Source organism: Pelophylax lessonae (genome assembly GCF_965119305.1).
Source record: "Pelophylax lessonae genome assembly, chromosome: 2".
Lineage (NCBI taxonomy): Eukaryota > Metazoa > Chordata > Amphibia > Anura > Ranidae > Pelophylax > Pelophylax lessonae.
This window is the reverse complement of record NC_138769.1, coordinates 664,301,696-664,326,547: the sequence shown is the minus strand read 5'-3', so window position 1 is coordinate 664,326,547 and position 24,852 is coordinate 664,301,696. Positions and strand designations below refer to the sequence as shown.

Sequence of the window (24,852 nt, the reverse complement as noted above, 5' to 3'; positions counted from 1 at the left end):
ATGTTGTCTGATGACAACTGGTCAATCCTACAGGATTTGACCCAGGAACTCTCCAAAGCCCCTTCTTTAGGTCTGCCCAACTATGACCTCCCCTTTTTCATCCGAGGCTCACCGGGATGTGTACGAGCTGTGGACACCTGCACTGTAATGTTACAGAAGGTAGGTGACATAGTTTTTGACTCCCCGTTGACACTCTATCACTTCCCATTCGGTGCTGGAGATTTTTATTTAGGTCATAACAAGACACCTCTGTGCTGCTAGATTGACTAGGTACGAAGTAGCCCTGCTAACACCCACTAACCTCACTCTTAAACGATGCACTATTTATGAACCCTGCATCTTTTCTCCCTGTTAAGGAGGAAGAGAAGGTGGTGCGGAAAATAAGAATTTTCAAAACTTTACATATCGATCTCTCATCAATTTCCAACTTTAGAAGGACACGAGAAACAACACGATTGCCTTTCTTTGATGGAGTGGGAATCAGTAGCTGTCAGTCCGGTGAAGGAGACCCCCATTCCAGACACTTTGTCATTGGTTCCAGCCCAGGTACTACACCCCAGATGGTAAGCCATAAAGATCAGAGGATCAATATATAGATATATATATATATATATATATATATATATATATATATATATATATATATATATATATATACAGATTCGAGATACGCTTTTTGGGGTGGCACATAATTGTGGTCCTCTCTGGAGGGTAACAGGGTCCTTGACTTGTTTGGGGAAGCCGGTCCGGAGTTTAAAGACAGACTGTTCATTGACTTCTACTTGCGACACGGGATAGCCATTCTGAAGGTAAAGGCTCATACTATTGAGAAGACTATGGAACCCAATGAAATGCCTTGGCAGATAGAGCTGCTAAGGAAGGTGCTCTGAGCCCTGTGGCAGAGATGCTGATGCTAGCCATAACGTGACGCTAAACTGCAGTCCAAAGTGGAAATTCAGGAAAAGAAGAGATGGACGGCCTTGGGGGGCTACACAGGGTCCATACGACATCTGGGGTCTTGATGGAAAATGGTGTTTACCCAGATCACTTTTTCAAATGATGGCTCACTCGGCTCATTACCCTGGACATCAGTCAAGGATGGTTATGTGTGCAGAGGTGGAAGAGCATTGGATTGCCCCTGGCTTCACTATCGCAGCTGAAAACGGTAACAGCACAGAGAAGGCACTCACCCAAACTGGACTATCCCTTTCAGCGCATTCAGATAGATTATATCACTTTGCCGAAGAGTGGAATGTACGAGCATGTCTTGGTCTGTGTGGATATGTTTTCTGCGAGGCCAGAGGTTTGGCCTGTTCACAGTGCCAATGCTGCTACCACCGCAAAAAAGATCCTGTCTGACATAGTTTGTCGCTGGGGGCTGCCTGGAATTATCGAGTCGGATCGCGGATCTCACTTCAGAGATATGCAAGGCTCTTCATATCATCCAGCGATTCATCCTCAAAGAAGCGGTAAAGTTGAATGGCTGAATAGAACTTTTGTAAAGCCATGGTCCAAATTTCTTCCCGTTGCTCTTTACCCTATCAGGAATGCCCCTAGACAGCCCTATGGGTTATCACCCTATAAGGTTTTGTTTGGGAGTCAACCAGAGTCTGGTTTGTGCTTTCCTCAGCAGCTGTCATTTCTACATTCTCAGCTGACGGGGTGGGTACAGTCCCGGCGGGAGGAGCTCCAGGGTTTCCATCACAGGGTTCGGGAGTCTCTCTTGGACCCTGACACTATAACCAGTGGACATTCTGTTCAACCAGGTGACTGGGGCATTGTGAGGAAACATCAAAGGAAGGGATTGGAGCTGAGGTATTTCGAGCCATACCGGGTTCAGCTAACAACGCCGACTTCTTTGAAGCTTAACTGGATCCACGCCAGCCACTGCAAAAAGCTGCTCAACTACGTCCAAGAATGATAATGAGGAGTATTGTTTTTATTTATATTTTTAGCTTAGTGTATTTTAGCAAGGGTAATGATGAACAGCATCCCAACCCTTGTTTAAAATGCACCTTCAGCTGCCTAAGGCGGCAAAACGGACTAATTGCTGGGTGTGCTCCAAACCCCCACCTAGCTATTACACCCCAGCAATGGCAGACGTTCGTATTGGCATAAAGACAACCAGGAGATACTTGTCCATAGAATTTAATGACACATTCCTAGAAGGTAACATCAGTTATGGTTTTAATGTTAGCCTGGACTCTTGCTCTTTGCTGGCCAATCCAATTTGGGTATCGGGACAATTAGGTAATTCAGAAATGTGCTCTAACTTTAGCACCGGAAATAGATTTATAGGATGGGACAGGTAGAACAGTCAATCTCGCCAATGAAACTCTGGGTCTTTTTAATGACACCAACAGACCGGATTATATATGCTGGAAGGACAATTGTGACGTACAGACTAAGGGAGCAATCCATCAGTCTATTATGTTACTGCTTTGTGCACGTATCCGTCAGGAAAATTTTTCATGTACAGTGTTGACAGGTCCCTATTACTTTTTGTGTGGTTCTGAGGCTTATAAAGGTAGTGCCCCCTAATGCGAAAGGTTTGTGCGCTTTAGTGAAGCTTGTACCCGCACCATACATTGCCGCTGATCATGGGGATCTGCTATTGCGAAGAAGGGCAAGGTTGCAAGGCAGGACTCGCAGAGAACTATTTTCTTCTCACGATCCGGGATAAGCATTGCTCCCGGCTTGCACTGGGTGGGGGATCGAGCTGATGAAATGGTTGAATAATTTCTCATCGATTGTGGATGAGATGTTTAATGAAACCATTGAAGCTGTAAGGAAAATTACTCAAGAGCAGAGACAAATAAAATCTTTAGTACTGCAGGAGAAAATGGCACTAGATTATCTCTTAGCATTCAAGGTTTTTTTTTGTGAATTCATAGGAGAAGACTGTTGTACCTAGATGACAGACACCAGTGATAAGGTTACTTGAGTGCAAGGCAGAGCTATAGCTAGCAAGGGTTGGAATCCTTTTAAGGCTTTGGGAGGTTTCAGGGACTTTGTTCTCCATTGGATCCTGGCTAAAGGAAATAGGAGTATATATACTTGTGTAGTTAGCTACTATTCCTCCTATATGCCATGGTGAAATGATCCTGTTGTCTGGTCAACCGAATCAACCAAGCCCGAGCAGATGACCACATCCTTATCGCTGAGACACCCCCGAAACCCTACCCCTGCATCAGATGCCAAGGATTCCAGCCCGACCGACGATCAACACGTCCCATCACCTCTTGTCTTTCCTCGAAGTCGCCTCCCAAAGAACGGAACCTACGTGTCAACATTAGTTTTCTTTTGGGTCTACATTTCAACACTGATTCGGTTATCTTTATTTTTTACTTTTTGAAAATGGATTGTTTTATGTGTGAGACAAGCTGGTCTGTTTATTTGGAAGATGATCAAGAGACACATGGGAGCATTTGACAGAGGAGGGGCTGTTGTGGAAATTTTATTAGGATTAGTGTGGACATTTTTTAGCAAGTATTTTATTTAGATTGTCATTATGGCTCCTGTTGTCGGTTGGCTTGCAATACAATCTATAGAGCATAATTTGGCAAATTGGTGCATTAAGGAAAAATACTATTTGCAGTGAAAACCTTCCCCTAGATGTGCAGACTCATTCGCTTTACATAGACATCTCTGCTGGTGAACACTCCGTGCGCAGGTCTGTTTGGTGGTAGAGATGTGTATTGCGGTGCGGAATGAATATCTGTCTTTATGAAGGGATACAATCTCATGTCTTTCTACTATGCTTGATCACCCTAGTGGAAACATGGCTCTTTCCCTGCAGCTAGCCTCATCTATGGAAACAGTAGTACACTGCTATTAGGACTGGTTCTCTGACTCTTTGCTAAAGGGGATTCACACCTGCTAAAGGGGATTCACACCAGTAATAATGGAGGAAGTCCATGCACGGGTTTGATTGGGGCAATGTTCACAGTTCTACATGCTGGTTTCATTGTGTAGGGTTAGGCAATAAGCCATGCACACTGTTCTGTTTATTCACGTCTGTACTTCCTCTTCCTGTTATATATTTGAATGTATACAAGTGTGTCATTGCTTGATTCTATGTGAGTAACTTACATCATGTGACTGTACATCTGGAACTGATTGGCTGATGTGGTATAGTCACTTAGGGCCTAATTCATTGTACCTCCAACGCTGATTTTGTTCTATTTTACCTCCATTTTGACTATTTTTAGGTGCAAATGCAATTCACTATAACACCATCCGAAACGTTATGAGCAGTGTCAAATTCATTAAGATCAAATAACGTCAGGACTGGACTTAAAAACAGTCCAGCTAAAAGGTGGACTAATTTTTTCAAAATCACAAAATATGGCAGGAAAAAAAATAAAAAATGTGTGGGAAAGATGTGTTATATGATTTTGAGCTAAACTGCTTATAAACTGTGTGAAAGTAGAAAAAAAGATATTAATAAAAGTGTAAAATGCAAAAATAGCTCCAGAGTCAATTTCTGGCAGATAGCGCATGTGAGCATGCTCCAAACCAAAAATTAGGCTGAAAATAACATTTTTGAGAATGTTAGTGGGAGTTATAATGAATTTGCGGCAAATACCGCCTCAAATTTGTGGTGGAATGCACATATCTTTTTTTTTCTTGCACATATATATTTATGTCTAGATATATATCTATATATATATATATATACACACACACACACATACATTTTTTATATATATATATATATATATATATATATGCCCAAAAAATAATGTTTTATTTATTGATTTGCCTATGTGTATATATATATATATATATGAAAAGCAACACTAATATGGCTTCTCCCCAAAAATGAAACATTGTATATGTGTGAAATTAATATATTTTTGGGTTGGTTAGATATAGAAAGTAACAATAATATATGGGTTAGCACTAGGGATGATCGAACGGTCCGACCCGAACATTGGCTGTTCGAGGTTCAGCCGAATTTAGAACTTTTTGCTGAAAAAGTTCGGAATTCGGCAACCAGAACCGACCAAAATGCAATGGGACAGGAAATGGGCTTTACAAGCCCGTGATTGGACCAGAACCATTAGTAAAAGCCAAATGAGGGGGCAGGAGAATGCTAGGAATGTGATTGGAGTGACTAGGGGGTCCCTAGACCAATCATTAGTGAATACGCCCCCCAGTATATAAGATACCCTGGCAAATTCCTAGCATTGTAATACAGGGACATGGAAGAGAGTGGCAGCAGTTCTGTTAAATTTGCTTCAAAAGTGTCATTTAGCATTTATTAGTGTGAGGAAAGGGATATCTAGTGTAGTTAGAGTGATCTTTTACACTTTAGTTAGATGCAAAAAATTTGTTTCTGTATGGAAAGTGTTAAGTGCCAGGGTGACCGTAATGTAGTGTAGGGTGAACTGACACTGACTGCTATGGCAGGGTGACCGCTATAGAGAAAAGATAGTTTCTCTTAAGTCACATTCAGTGCACTAATATGGCTTCTCACCAGATACTTGCTTTTTGGCTGCAGGCGTTGATAGGGATTTTTTGAGGACATGTTTGGAGTCAGGCATGACATCTGAACATGTGTATAGGGGGTATATATACACCTGCACATATATAGGTGTGAAAGGAGCAGAACACTATACTTGCGCTAATTAAATAATTAACACGCATATGGCTCCGCTGCTATAACACCTATATATGTGTAAGTGTAAAATACAAATAAGGGTGTGTGTACATATATACCCCTATACAGAAGTTCAGATGTTTTGCCTGCCTCCAAAGAACCCAAAAAAATGCCCAAAAACCGCTAGTGCCAAAAAAAAACGCCCAGGTGTGTTGTTGCAGGCATTTTTGGGGGGTTTTTGGAGGCAGGCAAAACATCTGAACTTGTGTATAGTGATATATATATATATATATACACACATACTTGTATGTATTTTTACACTTACATATATATAGGTGTGAAAATAGTGAAGCCATATCCCTGTTCTATAAGTGACATAATACAAACAATCTTTTCTTTTCTGGTTCTGGACATGCTACAGAGCTGAAAATTCACAGGTACGCTTTTTAGACCCCCCCCCCCCCCCCGACACTAAATCTCTTTTTTTTTTTTTTCAATAATTGGCTCTCTATCAAAAATGACAATTTTTAAGAACTTTTTGTGTGTGTGATTAATAGTCCCTGGGGCATAACCCAGAAGCCCAAGCATAATGTGAGGTCAAAGCTAAAAAAACACATTCACTTGTATCTAATTAGGCAGGCCTTTGTACTACATACTTGAAGGTAAATTTCAAGAAAATTGGACAGAAAATTGTAAGAAAATTGCATCATGTATGGCCAGCCTTAGGCTGGCCATACACTATACAATTTTCTTATTCAATTACCTTTAGATTTACCTTAAACTATGTAGTGCAAGGGCCTGCCTGATTGCATACAAATTGAAAGTATTTAGGCTTGACCTCATATTACATGGTTTTGGTAAATCTAAAGGAAAGATTAACAAGAAAATTGTATAGTGTATGGCCAGCCTTAGTCTAAATAAAAAAAAAAGCCAATTTGTGCTCATGCTGAGATTATTGAAAGCATTTCTTATGTGTGTCGACTTGTAAGAAACTTGGATCATGGATGGCCAGCCAAACACTCATTCATTAGGGAACTGGTGATTTTGGTTTAGGACCCAACAGACCCAATTAATTACTTTGCTGGACGTTTCCTATACTGGGTGGGTGTAGTTTAACCAAGGTTATATAAATGGATGATTAAGAGCAGCTCAATTGGCTTCTGAAAGGGCCACATGTCTATGTCCGAATTTGCTTTAGGGGGGTTTGCTGGCATGCCTAATGACCCATATTGCAGTAAGTGTATTTTGTTGGATGAATACTTTTCATGCTCTAAATGTTTTGTATAGGTTTTTGCAAAGTGTGTCTTTATGTACTCTATACATGAGTTTTTTTTTATTTTCACGCCTCTGTGTAGCTGTATGTTCTACCGATTTGATGGTATTTAAATGGAAAGGCAGGCTCATGCAAACAATAAACATAAAAGTATGTTGGGTATGTTTTATGCTTAATACTAAGGTGTCTACAACTTATTTTGCTTGACTTTTGGATATTGTAAGCTCTATCTATCCATCATATGTTGTATCTTTGCACTGTAATTTGAATACAATTTACTTGATTGGGGGGGGGGGGGGACATTTCACATGACTGCTTGAGTGATTACTGATGTTTTATACATGTTCAATAAAGCCTATTCATTTGTACACAGCTCCTGTTTTTTGTTTTCTTTTCTTCATATTTGTCTGGATGTAATTCAGATATCTTTTGTGTCTATTGAATGTAATCCATTTCTTGTATTTTTTGTGTGCTATGGCAGTACAGTATGAACATGGGTAGGGTTTCTCCCTTTACTCCAGCGAAGGGTGTATGGGGAGGGGGGGGGGAGGTGTGGGGGGTCTGTGCTTGTAATCAGAGCATTGATTACTAGTGCAGACCCTTGGGGGATGCCACTAGAGCCACCAGGGATGCCCACCCATGCCACCATTGATGCCAATCAGTGCTCAGGGAACCTGTTAGTGCCCTCCTCATGAGTGCTGCCCACCAGTGCCACCTATCAATGCCCATTAATGCTGCATATCAGTGCCACCTATCAGTGTCCATCAGTGCTGCATATTAGTGTCTCATCAGTGCCTGCCAGCACAGCCTCATCAATGCTCACCAGTGCAACAAAAAACAGATTTACCAAATTTTATTACATAAACAAAAACACTTTAGGGGTCAAACATTTAGGTCTTTTTGCCAATAAAAAAAACATTTCAGTGATCAAATACCACCAAAAGAAAGCAATATTTGTGTGAAAATAATGTCATACATTTGTGTTCGGTACAGGGTTGCATGACCGCGCAATTATTCAAAATGCAACAGCATAAAAAGCTGAAAATTGGCCTGGGTAGGAAGGGGGTGTAACTGCCCTGTAAGGAAGTGGTTAACTATTGAAACATGGGACTAAATATCCCAGGGGTAATCATGCTCAGCTCAATGGTTTAGCTGTAAGTGTTCCTGGCTATAAACCCTGAGAGCATGAGTTCAAATCCCAAGTCTGCCATCACCTCCTTACATTTTAGACAGCTGTAAATAAATACTGAAACTTAGCTGTAACTAAATACTGAAACTTGGCAAATGCATAATTGCATCCTGCACATATGCATGTCTGTTTCTTGAATATACATGGCCATTGACATGCAATTTTAGGTGATGTAGCCAATGTATTACTATGTGGCCAAAAAAAAAAAAAATTATGACACAACTGTGAGCACACAGTGTGTTATGGTTGGGCATTGAACTCATGATAGCAATCTTTGGCTGTGAGCTCAGCCCACTACACCAAAGTGCTGAATACAATCAGATATGCCTGAAAGTTTCAGATGAAGAATGAAGATAGCTAATTAGACAGCTGTGTAGTCTGCTATTAGTAAATCTAAAGGTTAAAACACATAAGATACAAAACTATACACCTTAAAATTACAATAAACCATAATGGATGACATTGCTGTGTAATAGTGATTCAGAATAGACAAAATTTCCTTTTATGAAAAACACAAAGGGATTTTGGTTAACTCCAAACTCGAATTCAGCCTAAGTTAACTCCAACTCCGAATTCACTAAAGCACCTAGTTGAAGGTTTAACTCCAGCCATTTACCTAATTAGGATGCTAATGAGTTTAGGCTGGAGATATTTCTGGAGAAGTGAGTAGCTCTACTCCAAACTTATACTGAATTAGGCCCTTACTGTCTGTTCTTTTGTGGACCTATAAATAAAGCCCATTGTTCAAAGGAGGACTGCTCCTATGGACATAGACCATGATACAGCATGTACCTGTCTCTTTATCGCCAAGCACGCTAGGATTTCTTTATAAAAAGAGCTGTACATTATACTTTTCAGTACAAGGGATTAATAGCGCTTGGCACATAATATCCGCAAGTGCACTTCTCAGAAGAACGCAGTTTTCAGCACACAGTGATTTTCTATGCACCAAACCCCATTCATTTCCAGGACAAGGTGCTAACTAAAATTTTTCTCCTCAGTCTTCACAAAAGAACTGGGGGCTACACTAACCCAGCTGGTAACGTTATAAATCATAGGAAGCGCCCTCATGGTTAAAGAAGACAGAACTATACTTGAAAAACTTGCATAAATAAGTCTCCAGGACCAGAAGGCTTACACACCCGAGGGCTCTTAAAGAACTCAGCCAGGTGATAGCCAGACCATTGTTCCTAATTTTTATGGATAGTCTGACGGGAATGGTGCCAGCTGATGGGGGGAGCCAATGTACCAATATTAAAAAAGGGCTGAGATAGAAACTATAAGCCGTTAGCCTAACATTAGTCTGCAAGATATTGGAGGGGATGAAAAGGGACTATATACAAGACTGCAAAAATGGTATTAGTAGTAATCAGCATGGATTCATGAACAATCATTCTTGCCAGACCAATCTATTAACCTTCTTTGAAGTAGTGAATTGCCATCTACATAAAAGGCCAGTGGATGTGGTGTATCTGGACTCTGCAAAGGCAATTGATACAGTTCCCACAAATGCTTACTGTACAAAAAAGGTACATAGTTATGGACCATAGGATGAGTACCTGGATTGAAAGCTGGCTCCAGGAGCGAGTCCAGAGGGTGGTGATAAACAGGGAGTACTCAGGTTGAACGTTAAAAATGGCCAATTCATTTAATCCCCTAGTGACCGTGGGTAACAAATCCTAACAATTTCTCAACTTTGACATGCATTACACCTACATTGTATATCCAGGTGAATTCTACTTCTACTCTTCTTCCCCTCCCAAGACAAAAATAAGGCTCTTTTGTTAATGGATAAACTCCAGAGTTTGATATTGTCAAAGGAAAAATGACCCAAAATGTTGAAATTTTGCCATATACATTTCTTGCCAAAACTTACCAAATAACCCAAAATAAATTGTTCCTGCTCCTAACAAAATCGCAGCAATACCACATTATGTGAATACTAGTGGATTGTACCCGTATAGGGCCTAGAAGTAGTGGTGCACATTCTGTTTTTTATTACATTCTACCTAAACACACTAACACCTATAATAAAAAAAACACACAAAACAAAAACCCTACCAAAAATATACTGACCCCAACCTTGACCACCCTGGCACTGACCTAGAACCAACCTTGATCTGTTTTTTTTTTAACTTTCTTCTTTACACAGCCTCTCAATTAAGGGGAAGGTATACCCAGGGGTGGGCTCAGTGACTGAAAACAATGATTGGATATCACATTGATCAGGTGACCCCCAGGTAACAATAAGTTTGAGACCAGGGCTCCGAGAGCCCCCAAGCCAAAGGTATGCATATATGCAGCCCCACGGAAAAAAATCCCAGTCCAGGGAGGCCACAAATGCCTACTGTCTGCAAGAAGGGGTTAAATAACCTGCTTTGGGTGCCCAAAACCTACCTGTGAAGTAGGCCATCTGTAGGATGTATGCAACTACATACATACTTTAAAAAGGTTTGTACGAACAGGAAATTTTCTGTCTGATCAGCTCATCCCTACATGTTAGTACAAGCTCTTAAAGGGATTACAAATGCTCCATTTTAATTCAAACATATGTTACACTTCCCTACTCTATGCAGTGGTTTTGCACAGAGCAGCCCTGATTCGCCTCTATGATCCCCCACCAGCGCTCCCAGCTCCTCCTCTGCACTGAATGCCCCCATATCAAGCATCTTGCTATGGGCCACTTGAACATGCTCACTCTGGAGCCCTACTGTGTGTCCATACCTTGCCCCTTCTTAACTGGCTGTTTACCAATGGCTCCCACTGCTGTGTTTGTGCCAAAAAGGAGAGAGTCGAGAGATGCTCTCGTGCACATCACTGGATTAAGATCAGGCTTAAGTATAAGGGGGGGACTGGGGGGTGATCTGCTTGCGTAAGATTACCTTAATGCAGAGAATGTATTGAGGTAAAAAAAAAAAAAAAAAAAAAAAAAAAAACAAAAAAAAAAAATCGGCCTTTTAGAACCATTTTAAGATAGTTCCCGATAGTTGCATGAATCCTACAATTACTCCTCATAATTGGCCTACTGTAGGAAAATGTAGAAGGACAAAATCACTCCAGACAAGACATGCACTGAGAAATCTTTTATTACTCATACAGGGTAATCTTCCCGAGACAAGGTCTCCTAATCCTGTAAAACATTCATGTGTAGTGACAACCACTAAGGATGGATTGAGAAGAGACCGTCATCCAGCAGGTCCAGCTGTGTTAGACTGAGACACTGTTTTCTATACAAGTTGGGTCCAGGTAGAGATAGGGTAGACGCATGGCTTTGTTCCTATCTTGGATGGATTTAGAGATTTTAGCCATTTTATCCTGGAATTCCTTAATTAAATGCTGTGGGGTCTTCTCTGTAAAACGTACATTAGGGTAGTTTCCTAGGCACTTCTGTGTATGTATTGTATTGCTAACCTCAAATTTCTCAACAGAACAGTATTAAAGCACCATATTGCTAGTACTTCAGTCACATTCAACTGTACTTGTTCTTTGGTAAAGTTTTACCTCAGTAGCATCCGACAGTTCGTTTTTTTTTTTTTGAAAGGTTTGAATAGAGTGGAGAGCGATTAGAACACTTGTCAGTGTTTGTGGTCTGTGCCTCCTTTAACCACTTCAGCTCCAGAAGGTTTGCCTCCCTTCATGACCAGGCCATTTTTTGTGATCTAGTGCTGCGTTCCTCTAATTGTGCGGCCGTGCAATTTTGAAAAACAAAAACCTCAATATTTTTACTTTCAGCTATAAAACCTATCCCAAAAAAAAATAATTCAGGCAACTCTGTATGCCGCTACATAATTTTGGGGAAAAAAAATCCCTATAAGTATATTGATTGGTTTGTGCAAAACCTAGAGTCTACAAAACTGTATACATTTATGGAATTTTTTTTATTAGTGACTTCTAGTGATTGGCTTCCGCTGTGTCCAATCACAGCAGGAGTGGGTTGCTGGCAGCACACATGTGCACCCCAGACCAGGAAGTGCAGAATCGCGTACCATGACGCGATTCTGCGCATAGGAGCCGCCGCCCCACAGGAAATATATATGTGGGGTGGTCAGGAGGAGGTTAAGGAAATTCACTGAAAGTAAGGAAAATGCCAAATTTTGGATTGCCACCCAGAAAATAGAAGGGAAATCTTCCAATGGGGACACTAGTTCTTGTGACCTAGGGGTCCCCAATGAACTCCCTTATTTGCGGGGATTTCCCCTTACTTCCCATTTGGCTGTGTGACAGGAAAATCTCCACAATGGAACAGATGACAAATTATACCCCTCCCTTGCTCTATCCAAAATGAACGTTTCCCTATAATGCTGAACTGATGAAGCAACTTGGATAAACAGCAAAACTGCAACATTACATGGCAAGTGCAATTGAATGCGACTACTAGCTATACTCTAACTTAATTAGAACAAAAAATTACTAACAATTTGCAGAAATTGCATGCACAGAAGGCTCTCTCACTTTAAACATTTCATATGCAGCACATACGTACAATGCTCCCGCCAGTTCTTGGCACTCACCCTATCCAGGGGCTCCTTGCTCAGGAGCCACACTGCAGCCATGCCAGTAGCTGTAGTATTAGCATCTGGCAATGCTTTTAGAAGCTCCTGCATTGTACTGACTCCTTTAGCGGTGGGTGGTGGACTCTTCATGGAGGTGGGTCCATTGGGCATCCAAGAATAGAAGTCGAACTGCACAGGAGACATATCCAACCCAGAAAGTGCAAGACCGAAAGATTGTGAAAACCATATAAAAAAAAAGTCCATAATGTATTACACAAAGTATGTATAGGTTGAGGCTATGCTTTAAATGAATGTTATTTTAAAAATTGTTAATTATGGTGTTTTAAAAAACCAATGTAGGAATGCTAGCAGGCATGCCATAGCTGTATATAAACCAAGGCAGTGCTCCTCAAATTCCTGCTACCCTGCTGTTAGGAGCTGCTGTGCAGCTGAGGCTACCGCCAACAGTAAATCATAAATGAAACTTGCAATAAAAAAAAATAAATAAAAAAAACACAATGATCATCAGTTCATAATAGTCCCAATGGGCAGGGTCTCCAAAATCCAGTGCTGTGTGAACCACACCAATGATAAAAAAAAGTGCTTAAGGTGCTGTAATATTCCAAAGCAAGCGATTAAAAATTTTGTGCAATCCAGTGTTCAATCCGAGTGCTCCACCACCATGTGCATTGGCCGCGCACCTTAAAATTCAATGTATTGTGGCACCTACTTATTCAATAGTATAGCACAAGTCATTCTTATTACCAACAGCCACACACTACTGTTTGCCGTACACTCCACACTGTGCAAGTCATCTCAGACTTACCACACCCCCTGTAAGCCACACCCAATATTTAATGGGTTTAAGCCACTCCCACATTTTGCCGCTACATGCTACACTCATTGCATTTTTTTTCCACAAATGCCTAGGGCCCACTCATTTCATGATACACCCTTGTGATAAGGGAACCATTATTAGACTTAAGGGAATGTCTCATACTGTAAATGAAGCCAAATCCGAACAAAAAGCTTCCACATGCAAGCCTGATTTATGACTGGCTATTCAGGTTTTTACATAAGCTGGATTGTCTATAGAAAAGACAGCCAGAATTGCTGCTGAGGATTCTGCAGGCAGAGAGCCTCTGGGCTCTTTACTCCTCCCCATTTACCACAAAATTCATTTTACTGCCACTTGGTCCAAATAGACAATAGATGTTAGAATGAAGATCACAGCCAGAATTGATCAGTTACCAAAGCAGCAGCTTTAAATTCAATGCAATAGTGGCCATGTCAGTTACTCCATTCAGTACCTTCTAAAGCCTCACCTTACTACTCCACCATCCCCCTCATTTTTGTCATTGTGGGTAGGGCAGCATGTAACACAGTGGGTTCTCTGTTTGCTTCAATTAGCTAGGTCAACAGATCTACAATGCATGCTTACCCACTCCTTGTTCCTAATACAAGTGACAATCAGGCACAGAAGCAGACACAAAAAGGCCCAATACCAAAAGTGCTGTGGTGCACTGCCTGTTGAAACGTGAGGTTGGTCATGTCAGCAACGGTGGCAGGTTTTGATGATCATTTTTGCTTTTAAAAACGGGAGCATTAGGCCTCTCCTTTAAGTTGATGTAAAGTGGGGACAGTATCTTATGAATAGTATATGGTGGCACTGCTCTGATTTTCTGCTTAATGGAAGCATTCTTGAACTGGTGGACAAGAACATGTCTCTCCTTTCCATTTGGGTGGGTCCTGCTTCATAAAACCCAACTTCAGTTCCAAAAACAAATACTACTGTTTTTTTACATTACATGCCCTCTGCCAACTCACAGCTAGACAAGCAAGTAGCCCTGCTTGTGTAGCTTTGCTGCTCCCCACCACGCCCTCCTGGGTGCTTTTATGACATCACCTGGGATGGACAGAAGGAAGAATTGGAGAAGGGGCTTGCTTTTAAAAACAAGCATATACAGGAAAAAAGCAGCACATATCTTGATCAGACACCAAAAAGGCACATTGAATTTCTGTATTATACTGTAGTTTATGATTTGTGGATTAATATGCAAAGAAATGGAAATATTCCCACATTAATCCAGAAGTCATAAAGTACAGTACAATACAATACAGAAATTCGAAGAAATTGAAATATTCCCATCATAGAAAATAAATTGTGGGGGGGGGGGGGGGGGGGGAGAGAGAGAAAAGTAAATGGGACAACATGCAACCCATTCCTCTACTGCAATGAGGATGTTCAAAAATCTAGTCTTAGAATTAGCAGTCTGAATGGAGTAAATCACTTCGTACCACAGATGATATATTGGCCATCCAAATGGATTCGACCAGCGCTATGGAGTGTGTAAAAACAATTGTGTACAGGTATGGAGCTGCCACCAACCAACCTCTAAGATTAGGGTTTAATTATATGAAGGGTATGAAGGGATTGGCAACGGCCAGTGGTTTATTTAGGTTTTGTGCTGCCCTAGGCCTGACTAAACTTGTGCACCCCCTAATTTAAATATGACCCACCACTTCCTGTAAAAGGCCACACCCCTTCCTGTTTCTGACCAGTTCTGTCATCTGTAAACCACAGACCACAACCACAGTGTATCAGTGCCCATCAGCGTAGCCTCATCAGTTCCCATAAATTCAGCCTTATCAGTGCAGCCTTACCAGTGCTGGCTTATAAACTGCCCATAAGCGCAACCTCATCAGTGCAGCATATCAGTCTAGCCTCATCAGTACAGCCCCACCCCCCAGTGGTCACCAGTGCAGCCTATCAGTGCCCATTAGTGCAGCCTAAGATATTTGGACTTGTGTTTGCTGTCACCGATTGTAATTATAGGAATATTTCACTTATTTGTATAATGATTAGGAAGTCCATTTTTTTTAAGCCCGTGGTGTGTGAACACACTCAAGACTATCACCCGGTGCATAAAAAGTGCACACACGCAAACGTGAAGAACACAAAAACTGTGGCCCAAACCAGGCAAACCCCCGTTCTCCAGGGGGACTGCCGAAACAGCCCTCCCCAAGTACTAGGTGGGGCTCCCCCGAAGGGAGACCCCATGAGAGGAGAACTAAGCCAGAAGGCCATATCCGCCCCCTCCCAAGACTTTCAAGGCTGGGCCCAAGGACCCACACCCTACTCGTCGTGCAGGAAGAAAAAGGTGAAAGTGAAGTGACGCACCACAAAGAAAACCACACACAAACAAAAAGGTGGGGAAAGGGAAGTGCATAGGTGCCAATGTGAAATACAATGGCAGGGAAGTCCATAATCCTTATACAAATAAGTGAAATAATCAGTGAGAGCAAACACAAGTCCAAATATCTCATAAGATAGGAGTAATCTTACTAACCCAGTGACATATTGCGATAGGACATATAAAGGTAAGCAGGTCCAAAATATTAATACATCATATACAATTAAAAGTCTTATTTGTATATGATGCAATTCAATATGCTCGCTCAAGGACAAGGATGTTTAAAGAAATGAAATTATATTATTGACATGATTCCTGCCATACCTGGGGGCAGAGGAGGGTAGGCAGAGTATTAGGCTGCAGTGCCACACTTATTAGCATTGGGGGCTGTCGGGCCAGTTGTATGAAGTGTGGTTGGCAGCCTACGGTCTGTCCGAATGTCCTCACCCGCCGGTATTATCATACTGGCAGGTAGCAGAGTGAGTGCTTTATTTATTTATTTATTTTTTTGTGCGGGGTGCAGCTTTTTTGCTGCCCCCCTGCAAAGTGCCGCCCTAGGCCTTGTTGGCCTAGGCCAAGATACAGCACTGGCAACTGCGCTAACCTGTTTAAATAAAGCGTATTGCACTGGTTCCCGTGTGTGTAGTGGTGATGAATACAATTATAAACCAAGTGAGAATAAATTCCAAGTGATCATAAAGAGCAAGTGCCAAATGACATGATCTATATTTGGGCTAAGAATGTATATGTGCCCAGAAAGTGCTTAGGTGCTAGAAATAAAATGTTAAAACATCAAATATAAAGTGCTGATTTATTTATTCCAAAGGTGCAATAGTGTGGGTATTTACAAAATATTAAAATAAAGTGTTGTCCGTAAACATAAAATTAGGACTTTTATCCCTACTGTGCAAAAAGCGATGCTACTAGTGAAAAAATGAAAAGTGGTGGAATCACTGAGGCCATTGCCGAGAAGTGCTATGCCTAAGAAAAGCACTAGGTGTCCCACTCACCCTTTTTCACTCCTGAGCACAGGGTATTGAATACAGGCTGTAATAGTCTCCACAAACAGCAGGTAAAAACTCAGGGTGCAATCTTTTTGGTGTGCAAACCTCAGGGGGATCCTCCGGTGGAGTTTGTACGTCAACCTCACTTCCGGTTTTTGCAGTTGGTAGCCGTGGAACGCGGAAGCATCTCAGCGCCCTGCGTCTGCATTGCTTACTGAAATTGATCAGCCTGAAATGTTGAGTTTTGCTACACTTGCTTTTCATTCAAATTGTATATACTACACCATGGGGCTCTCTTTGTCTTGAGCACCCAGAAGATCCCCCTGAGGTTTGCACACCAAAAAGATTGCACCCTGAGTTTTTACCTGCTGTGTTTGTGGAGACTATTACAGCCTGTATTCAATACCCTGTGCTCAGGAGTGAAAAAGGGTGAGTGGGACACCTAGTGCTTTTCTTAGGCATAGCACTTCTCGGCAATGGCCTCAGTGATTCCACCACTTTTCATTTTTTCACTAGTAGCATCGCTTTTTGCACAGTAGGGATAAAAGTCCTAATTTTATGTTTACGGACAACACTTTATATTTTAATATTTTGTAAATACCCGCACTATTGCACCTTTTGAATAAATAAATCAGCACTAATGTTTCACATTTCTAGCACCTAAGCACTTTCTGGGCACATACATTCTCAGCCCAAAAATAGATCCTGTCATTTGGCACTTGCACCTTATGATCACTTGGAATTTATTTTTACTTGGTTTATAAATTGTATTCATCACCAAAATACACACGGGATCCAGTGCAATACATTTTTTTTTTAACAGGTTAGCACCGTTTATTAAAAAAGAATAGCGCAACCATGCAAAAGAAATGACTATCAAATATGGAGACCATCCATAAATAAAAATGGGGATTTAGTTCCACCATATGGTCATATCGTGCTCAAGCCCACCACTGCGTCAAAGTACCCCATTATCGGTGGGTCCAGACTTCTGTGGTTGAGCATCCCACCCCCCACACACACCTGTACTCTATCAGAGTCCACCATCAAGTAGATACAGGAGGAGTCCTTTGTAGTGCATTAGCACATCCATCCCAGCAAGGAGTGTTGTCTCCAAGGGTTGGAGAGGCTGGATCTATGGATAGTGTAGGACCCACTGATAATGGGGTACTTTGACGCAGTGGTGGGCTTGAGCACGATATGGCCATATGGTGGGACTAAACCCCCATTTTTATTTATGGATTGTCTCCATATTTAATAGTCATTTCTTTTGCATGGTTGCGCTATTCTTTTTTAATATACATGTTGCTTGGTCCATAGCTGCACCGGCTTTAGATATACATGTTCAGGGTTTGCGCCCCCAATTTTTTGCTTGTTTATTAGGTTAGCACCGTTACCAATCCCTTTATACCCTTCATATATTGGCCATCCAGCCATAGGTTTGATGTTTTACGCCGACTGGAAAGTTGGATAACCTTTTAAGAGGTCGAAAAGTCAGACTGACAATTCTAAATTTCCTCCATCAGACAGATTTTGGACATCCTCAGTAACCATTTGATTACTGTAGGTGGATTTGTTTAAATTACAGCCGTTTTTGGCCAGGGAAAAAAAAAAAAAAAAAAAAGAACAGTAGTATTTGTTTTTGGAACTGAAGTTGGGTTTTATGAAGCAGGACCCACCCAAATGGAAAGGAGAGACATGTTCTTGTCCACCAGTTCAAGAATGCATCCATTAAGCAGAAAATCAGAGCAGTGCCACCATATACCATTCATAAGATATTGTCCCCACTTTACAACATAAAGGAGAGGCCTAATGCTCCCATTTTTTTATATGCACCAGGGTATACTACCACCTGGTCAGTTTATAGTTACTCTGCCGTAGGAATAATAATGAACTAGTTTCATTACCCTACTTGTTTAATCGGGGGGGGGGGGGGGACACATTTTTCTAGTTTTCCCTCCCCTCCGAATACACAGTATATGTTAAAGGGGTACTATAGTCAAAAGCAAGTAGACATATAAAAAACTTAATGAGAGTAGGACTGGTAAAGTTAACAAATTTTTTCTATTGGATAAAAGTCCTCCATGGAATGCAGTGGTTTTTGGAGGCTTCTAATAAAGTAGGATCACTAGATGCCTAGAAATCCAGTGATGAGGAAATTCCCCAATTGGTTTTACATTCTTGTAGGTCAAGCGTATATGCACCTGACAACATGATGTATCATCCGTTTTCCAGTGATGGACTACGCACCTGGTGTAAGGTTGTCTTCCAAATGGAAGTGTCCTGCATAAATGCCCCCCCCCCCCCTACTGTACCCCGAATGTACATAAACTAGGGTTTGCAATAAAGTTTAGTGGTTTCTTCCATACACCTGCAGGACTGCTTTCCAATGACTGCAAAAGGGCAAAATCTGAAGAGGGCACACAAGTTTAAAGCCCCGTACACATGCACAGATTGTTGGCCAACTGATCGGCCAACTTTTGTCCAGTGTTTGTTGGTTGAAATGTGCTCTAGACTTGCACTGGACTTTTGTTGGCCAACAAAAACCAACTTCAGAAGTGATGTCATGTTCTGGTGGACTGTTTTTTCTTCTCTGAGCATGCCCAGTCTTGCTCATCTGATTTTTGTCTGCCGAAATCTGTACTGACTGAGGAACAATCGGCCGTTCTTTGTTGGCCAACAAAAATTTTATAGCATGCACACCAGATTTTTTTCGGCCGAAAATTCGCAGTTGGTTGATGGAAGCATCATACTAACAAGCCAACAATCAGCAGATCGGACGTTGGCCAACAATTTACGGCCAACAATCTGTGCGTGTGTACGGGGCTTAACCACTTAAGCCCCGGAGGATTTGGCTGCTAAAGGACCAGGGGTTTTTTTGCGATTTTTTACTGCGTGACTTTAACTGACAATTGCGCGGTCGTGCGACGCTGTACCTAAACGAATTTGACGTCCTTTTTTTCCCACAAACAGAGCTTTCTTTTGGTGGTATTTGATCACCTGTGCAAATTTTTGATCACGCGCTATAAACAAAAAAAGAGCGTAAATTTTGCAAAAATAACAATATTTTTCAAATTTTTTTATATGAAATTCCCCAAAAAAAAAGTAAAAATCAAAATTTAACATTTTTCGGCCAATTTGTTTTATGCTACCTATGTTTGGTAAAAAAAAAAAAAAACAAAAAAAAAAAAAAATCACAAAAAGCGTATTTTGATTGGTTTGCGCAAAAGTTATCGCGTTTACTAACAAAGGGAAAGATTGTCATTTTTGGTGTTTTTTTTTTAACGCATAATGGCGGCGATCTGCGTTTTTTTTTCGGTACTGCGACATTGCGGCGGACAGATCGGACCCTTGACTGACATTTTTGACACTTTTGGGGGTACCAGTGACATTACTGCAGTAATCAGTGCTATACATATGCACTGTTACTGCAAAAATGACACTGGCAGGGAAGGGGTTAACTTTATTGGACAGGGAGGGGTTAAGTGTGTCCTAGGGGCGTGATTCTAACTGTGTAGGGACATTCCTATTGGTGTAAAAGCAAAGATCAACCGTTCTACATAGTAGAACGATCAGATCTTCACTTTTACACAGGGAGAACTGACAGGCAGCTTGTTTACACAAGCCGCTCTGTCTTTCTCCCTTCACAGGAGCGATCGCAGTGTGACTGGCGGACATAGAGTCCGCCGGTCACACGCACTGACTTGTCTGTGAACGAGCCGCGGCGGGCGCGCGCCCGCCCGCGATAGGCTCGCAAGTCAGTGACAGGCGAGTGACGTACCGATACGTCACTCTGCCTGGCCGGGGCTGACCGCCGCAGTATATAGTCGTGCGGCGGTCGGCAACCGGTTAAGGAATACATGCAAGATGTGTAAAAGTTGCAGTGGTAATTCGGAGAAAAAAAAACACATGGTGGGATTTACTAATACTAGCACACTCAGAATCTGGTGCAGCTGTGCATGGTAGCACATCAGCTTCTAGCTTTTTTTTTTTTTTTTTTTTAAAAAAGGGAAACTTGACTGGTTTTTATGCAGAGCTGCACCAGATTTTGTATGTTCATTTTATTCAATTTCCCTCCAGTGACTTAACAGAGAAGACTTATGTAGTGCTAATCTGGGCCATTAAATTACTTTGCCACTCACCTGACCACTGTTGACAGCTGCATGTTGAGCAGAACATGTAAAAATCACCATAGTCAAGAACTTGATCAGAGAGCCCATGGACTCCAAGGAAGATGGGATTTCTGTCACAGGAGACAATCTTAGTACAGCATTTCCAATGTACCCAAAGCCCCATAAAAACTTTGCATTTTCAGATAACCGCATGCACAAATTGGAGTGATCAGCATTCCGCCCACAACACAGACTTTACATGTTTGGAAAGTGGCAGAACTGTAAATAGTATACAGGTTTTAAAAGTTTTTTTTTCACCATTCTGGTCAGTCCCTGCTCTAGTCAGAGACCCCATACAGATGATGTCCCTGGTGGGATATACACCAAGGAGGTCCATCAGTGTACGACCTGTGCCAATTATGCCACTATGCTGTAAGTTACAGCCATGAGATGTCAGATACAGTCTTACGCCTATAGGTCAGAATGGCTTTACAGATAACGTGTAAGCAACGTGCTTTTTTTGATGGCACCTTCAGTTAAGGTTTACCATTTTATATCGCCTTTCCCTAACAAGTACTTTAGACTAAAAGGGCAAGCTATCATTCTGGCACTGCCCTCAGTTTGGCCATGCAGGACATTCAACCCCCTTGCATACTTTAGGCCAGTGGAAAAAAATAAATAAATAATAAACACACACGCCTGAAGTGCATTTCTCTGCATTGCGTTTTAGCCTGCAAACAAAACGTTGACTCCTAATCTTCTAGATTGTAAGCTCCAACGAGCAGGGCCATCTAGTTCCTCCTGTTTTGAACTGTATTGTAACTGTATTGTCTTCCCTCACATTGTAAAGCACTGTGCAAACTGTTGGCGCTATATAAATCCTGTATAATAATAATAATAATAATAATAATTAGGGCAGGGAACATACCCGAAGTCTTATGTTCCAGGAATCCTTCCTTGAAGATCTCAGCTACCCAGGCCTGAAGTTCAGGGTCTTGGCCGACCATTTCATCACTGCTATAGAAGTAATTTACAATGTTTGACACAAAGCTAGAAAGGACAGAAACAGATTGAATGATTCAAGGATGCTTTTAGGAATTTCCCCCTCCCCCCCCCCAACATTTTTAGCTTTAATAGAAGTGACCTCTACCTCTCCAGAGCTGACCAGATCTTCATGCCATCATCCCTGTACAAGTAATTAGGAATTGACTCCATTCCTCTGCTTTCAATGTCATCAGGGAGACAAAGGCTACTATAGGTCACCCCATCCATGGCTTTCTTCATCAGTACTGGGATCCCTCCATTTCCCACTGCCATAGCCTAGATAGAAACAGATAGAGGCGTAAAAGTAGTCTCCCAGCACAGCAGTGCCATGTTGTGGATAAAGAAGACAGATAGCCACCATTAGGTGGACATAAACTATTCACTACATATTAAGATCAGTGTTTCTCAGTCAGGGTTCTGCTGTGATCTACCCGTTAGTCACAGGCAGCTGATGTGTAGCTGTAAGAGTTGGCAGAGGGCATGTGATTTACCCAAGCAAGTAGCCCTGCTTGTGTAGCTTTGCTGCTTCCCACCGCCCCCTGGGTGCTTTTATGTGACATCACCTGGGATGGACAGGAAGGAAGAATTGGAGAAGGGGCTGGCTGGGAGGGGCACGGCAGAAGAGTTCTCATCACAGCCACTTCCCTGCTAGCTCTGCAAATGAAAAGAGATGCCCTGCCATTCGCCCTGGGCTCATGTACGGTACCCTAATCCCATGCGCTGCAATACCATGTAAGGTGCTCTGATCCCAGGTGTCCTGATCCCCTGTGCACTGCTTATCTCAAGTTTGACCTAGAATTGTGTATTCATCCAGATAAAATCAGAGTTAGAACCACGCCAGGGTTTTATTTTTTTTAATTGTGCCGTGGAGTTTCCCTTAAAATCCATACCAGACCCATCTGTATTGCCGGGAGCCGACAACACATTAAAGTCGAGAGCAAGTTTAAAATTACATTTTCCTTTAGAAGTGTCAGTATTGCTGCAGCAAGATCCATACATCGTACAAACGCGCTACTTTACAGGCACATTAAGGGGACAGACCAGGCACAATATTTAAGGAATTTTTAAATTGGTTTCATTTTAAGCATTAAAATCACTGCTCCTGTAAAAACAATTTAAAAATGGATACCTGTCCCCCAGGGCAATACCTGGGTCCCCATACAGGACGATAACTTGTATAAACATTTAAAATGAGGACTTTAATAGCGTTTGCTAGAACTTTCTCTGTTCGAGATGTTCTGGTGCTAACCAAACAGGGGGGTGTTCAGCCCATCAGCATACTAGACACTTGACTAGAACCTTGCCCCTTCCATTTGGGACCCTTTGAAGAGGAACACGAATCCAAAACCTAAATACCGTACATGGCATAAAAGCAAACCGGTTTAAAAGTTAGAGCAGCAACAAGGGTTGTTTAGCTACTCAATTTTTTGGAGGGTTTACATTGTTCATTTAGCTGACCATTCATACATCGAGGGATTAATCTGGCACATTGTGTGGGCACTACAATAGACTCAAGCAAAAATACACTACCACAAGACCTTACTTGATCAAAAAAGCCTTTGGGTCCAATAATCTGTTTCCGGAGAAGTGTGTTTATTTCCAGTGTGAAGCGAAGATGTGGCATAAGCAGCTAAGGAAAACAAAATTAAAAAAAAAATAAAAAATTATATTATATATTATGCAATGTAAAACCTGAGAAAAAAAAAAAATAATCAAAATAATCACATGAGGCTCCAGTCAGATCTAACCTCACTCTTTACAGTTTAGACAGAGCAAAACTTTCTAGAGAATCTTTTATAAGAATTAGAGCAATGATGGACCATTTTGTGTAAACATCTTGTAGTTTAAGGCAGATGGAGAAACTTTGTGAAACCTTAAATTATGTAAAGCCTCAAGGTCCCTTTCATATCTGAGCAATGCATTAACACGTGTTGTATTGCTGGGCTGGCAATGGGAAAGAAAAGGAAGCAAAATGAAAAACACAGAATGGGGCTTCCAAAGCCAAGATAAAGCCCATATTTTCCTGATGGGAAAGGTTAGCGGAGAGAAGCCCAGTCCCATGACCTCATAACCGGCCTTGCCTCCCCATTCCTTTGTAGGACATCAGAGCAGCCTGCATTTATGAGTGACAAAGTGAAAAAATGTAGCATTCTTTTAAAATTAGTCCTTCTTAACTCATTTGAGGTATCATTTAGCAATTATTGGGGTAATTTACTGGGTCATAAAGTAAAAAGAACATTGCCATGTACAGTAGTTAATATTAAGCATGACCTTTAAAGTTCCTGGCAATCCACTAAAACATGTAATGCAAAACCTCTTGTAAGAAAAATTTAGTACTCCACACTCACCTTATACACTGGATGTGCCATTGGAAGTTGCCTGATGGTTGCAATGGAGAAGACCTCTGCTAATAAATGGGTGCGGAGAATGTGAGCATTAACTTGGTGTACTTGGAAATCAGAATTCCGCACCCAGATCTTGGCCAGTAACCAGTCAAATTCTGAGCCACTGGGCAGGAAGATTGGAGCATCATCTCCAGGGGTCTGAGATAACTGGAATAAAAAATACAAAAAACACACTTCTATAATGATCCAACATCTTCATAAAATTGTGTTCTGTTCATGAAATGCATTACAGTCATGAATAGCAAACAATACAAGTGGCTTTTCCTTAACCAGATGTATATAAAAACATGTCTACCATATATGGTTACAAACTTTTTTGTACTTTAAAAAGTAAAGCCCGTTGGAAGACTTGCTTTTACAAGTTTCTGAAAAGTCTGCATAAGGAGACAAGGCATGCCCTTATTGGCAAATTAGAGAAAGATTGCAGACTATCAGCTATTAAAGTGGTTACACCTACCTAATGCCTGTATTGGGTAAATAACTATGGTTCACTCACAACCCTATAGCCAAAATCCTTATGTCACTTGTTCACT

The 24,852-nt window shown here is 41.4% G+C and overlaps 1 protein-coding gene and 1 pseudogene across 2 annotated transcripts in view; one reads left to right on the top strand and one right to left on the bottom strand.

Moving 5' to 3' along the window:
* On the top strand, nt 1–3,102 carry LOC309548238 (annotated as a pseudogene). Its single transcript has 3 exons — nt 1–159; nt 357–563; nt 2,461–3,102. The product of its transcript is annotated as an uncharacterized misc_RNA (transcript).
* An 8,172-nt stretch (nt 3,103–11,274) lies between these two features.
* LOC309548237 (hydroperoxide isomerase ALOXE3-like) overlaps nt 11,275–24,852 on the bottom strand; it is a gene marked incomplete at both ends in the record, with an annotated part of 33,034 nt that continues 19,456 nt past the window's right edge. The window contains 7 exons of the mRNA XM_082248189.1: nt 11,275–11,454; nt 12,579–12,749; nt 20,901–21,001; nt 21,799–21,920; nt 22,021–22,190; nt 23,458–23,544; nt 24,263–24,466. Coding sequence (XP_082104315.1) covers nt 11,275–11,454; nt 12,579–12,749; nt 20,901–21,001; nt 21,799–21,920; nt 22,021–22,190; nt 23,458–23,544; nt 24,263–24,466 — 1,035 coding nt within the window. The remainder of the gene's footprint in view (nt 11,455–12,578; nt 12,750–20,900; nt 21,002–21,798; nt 21,921–22,020; nt 22,191–23,457; nt 23,545–24,262; nt 24,467–24,852) is intronic.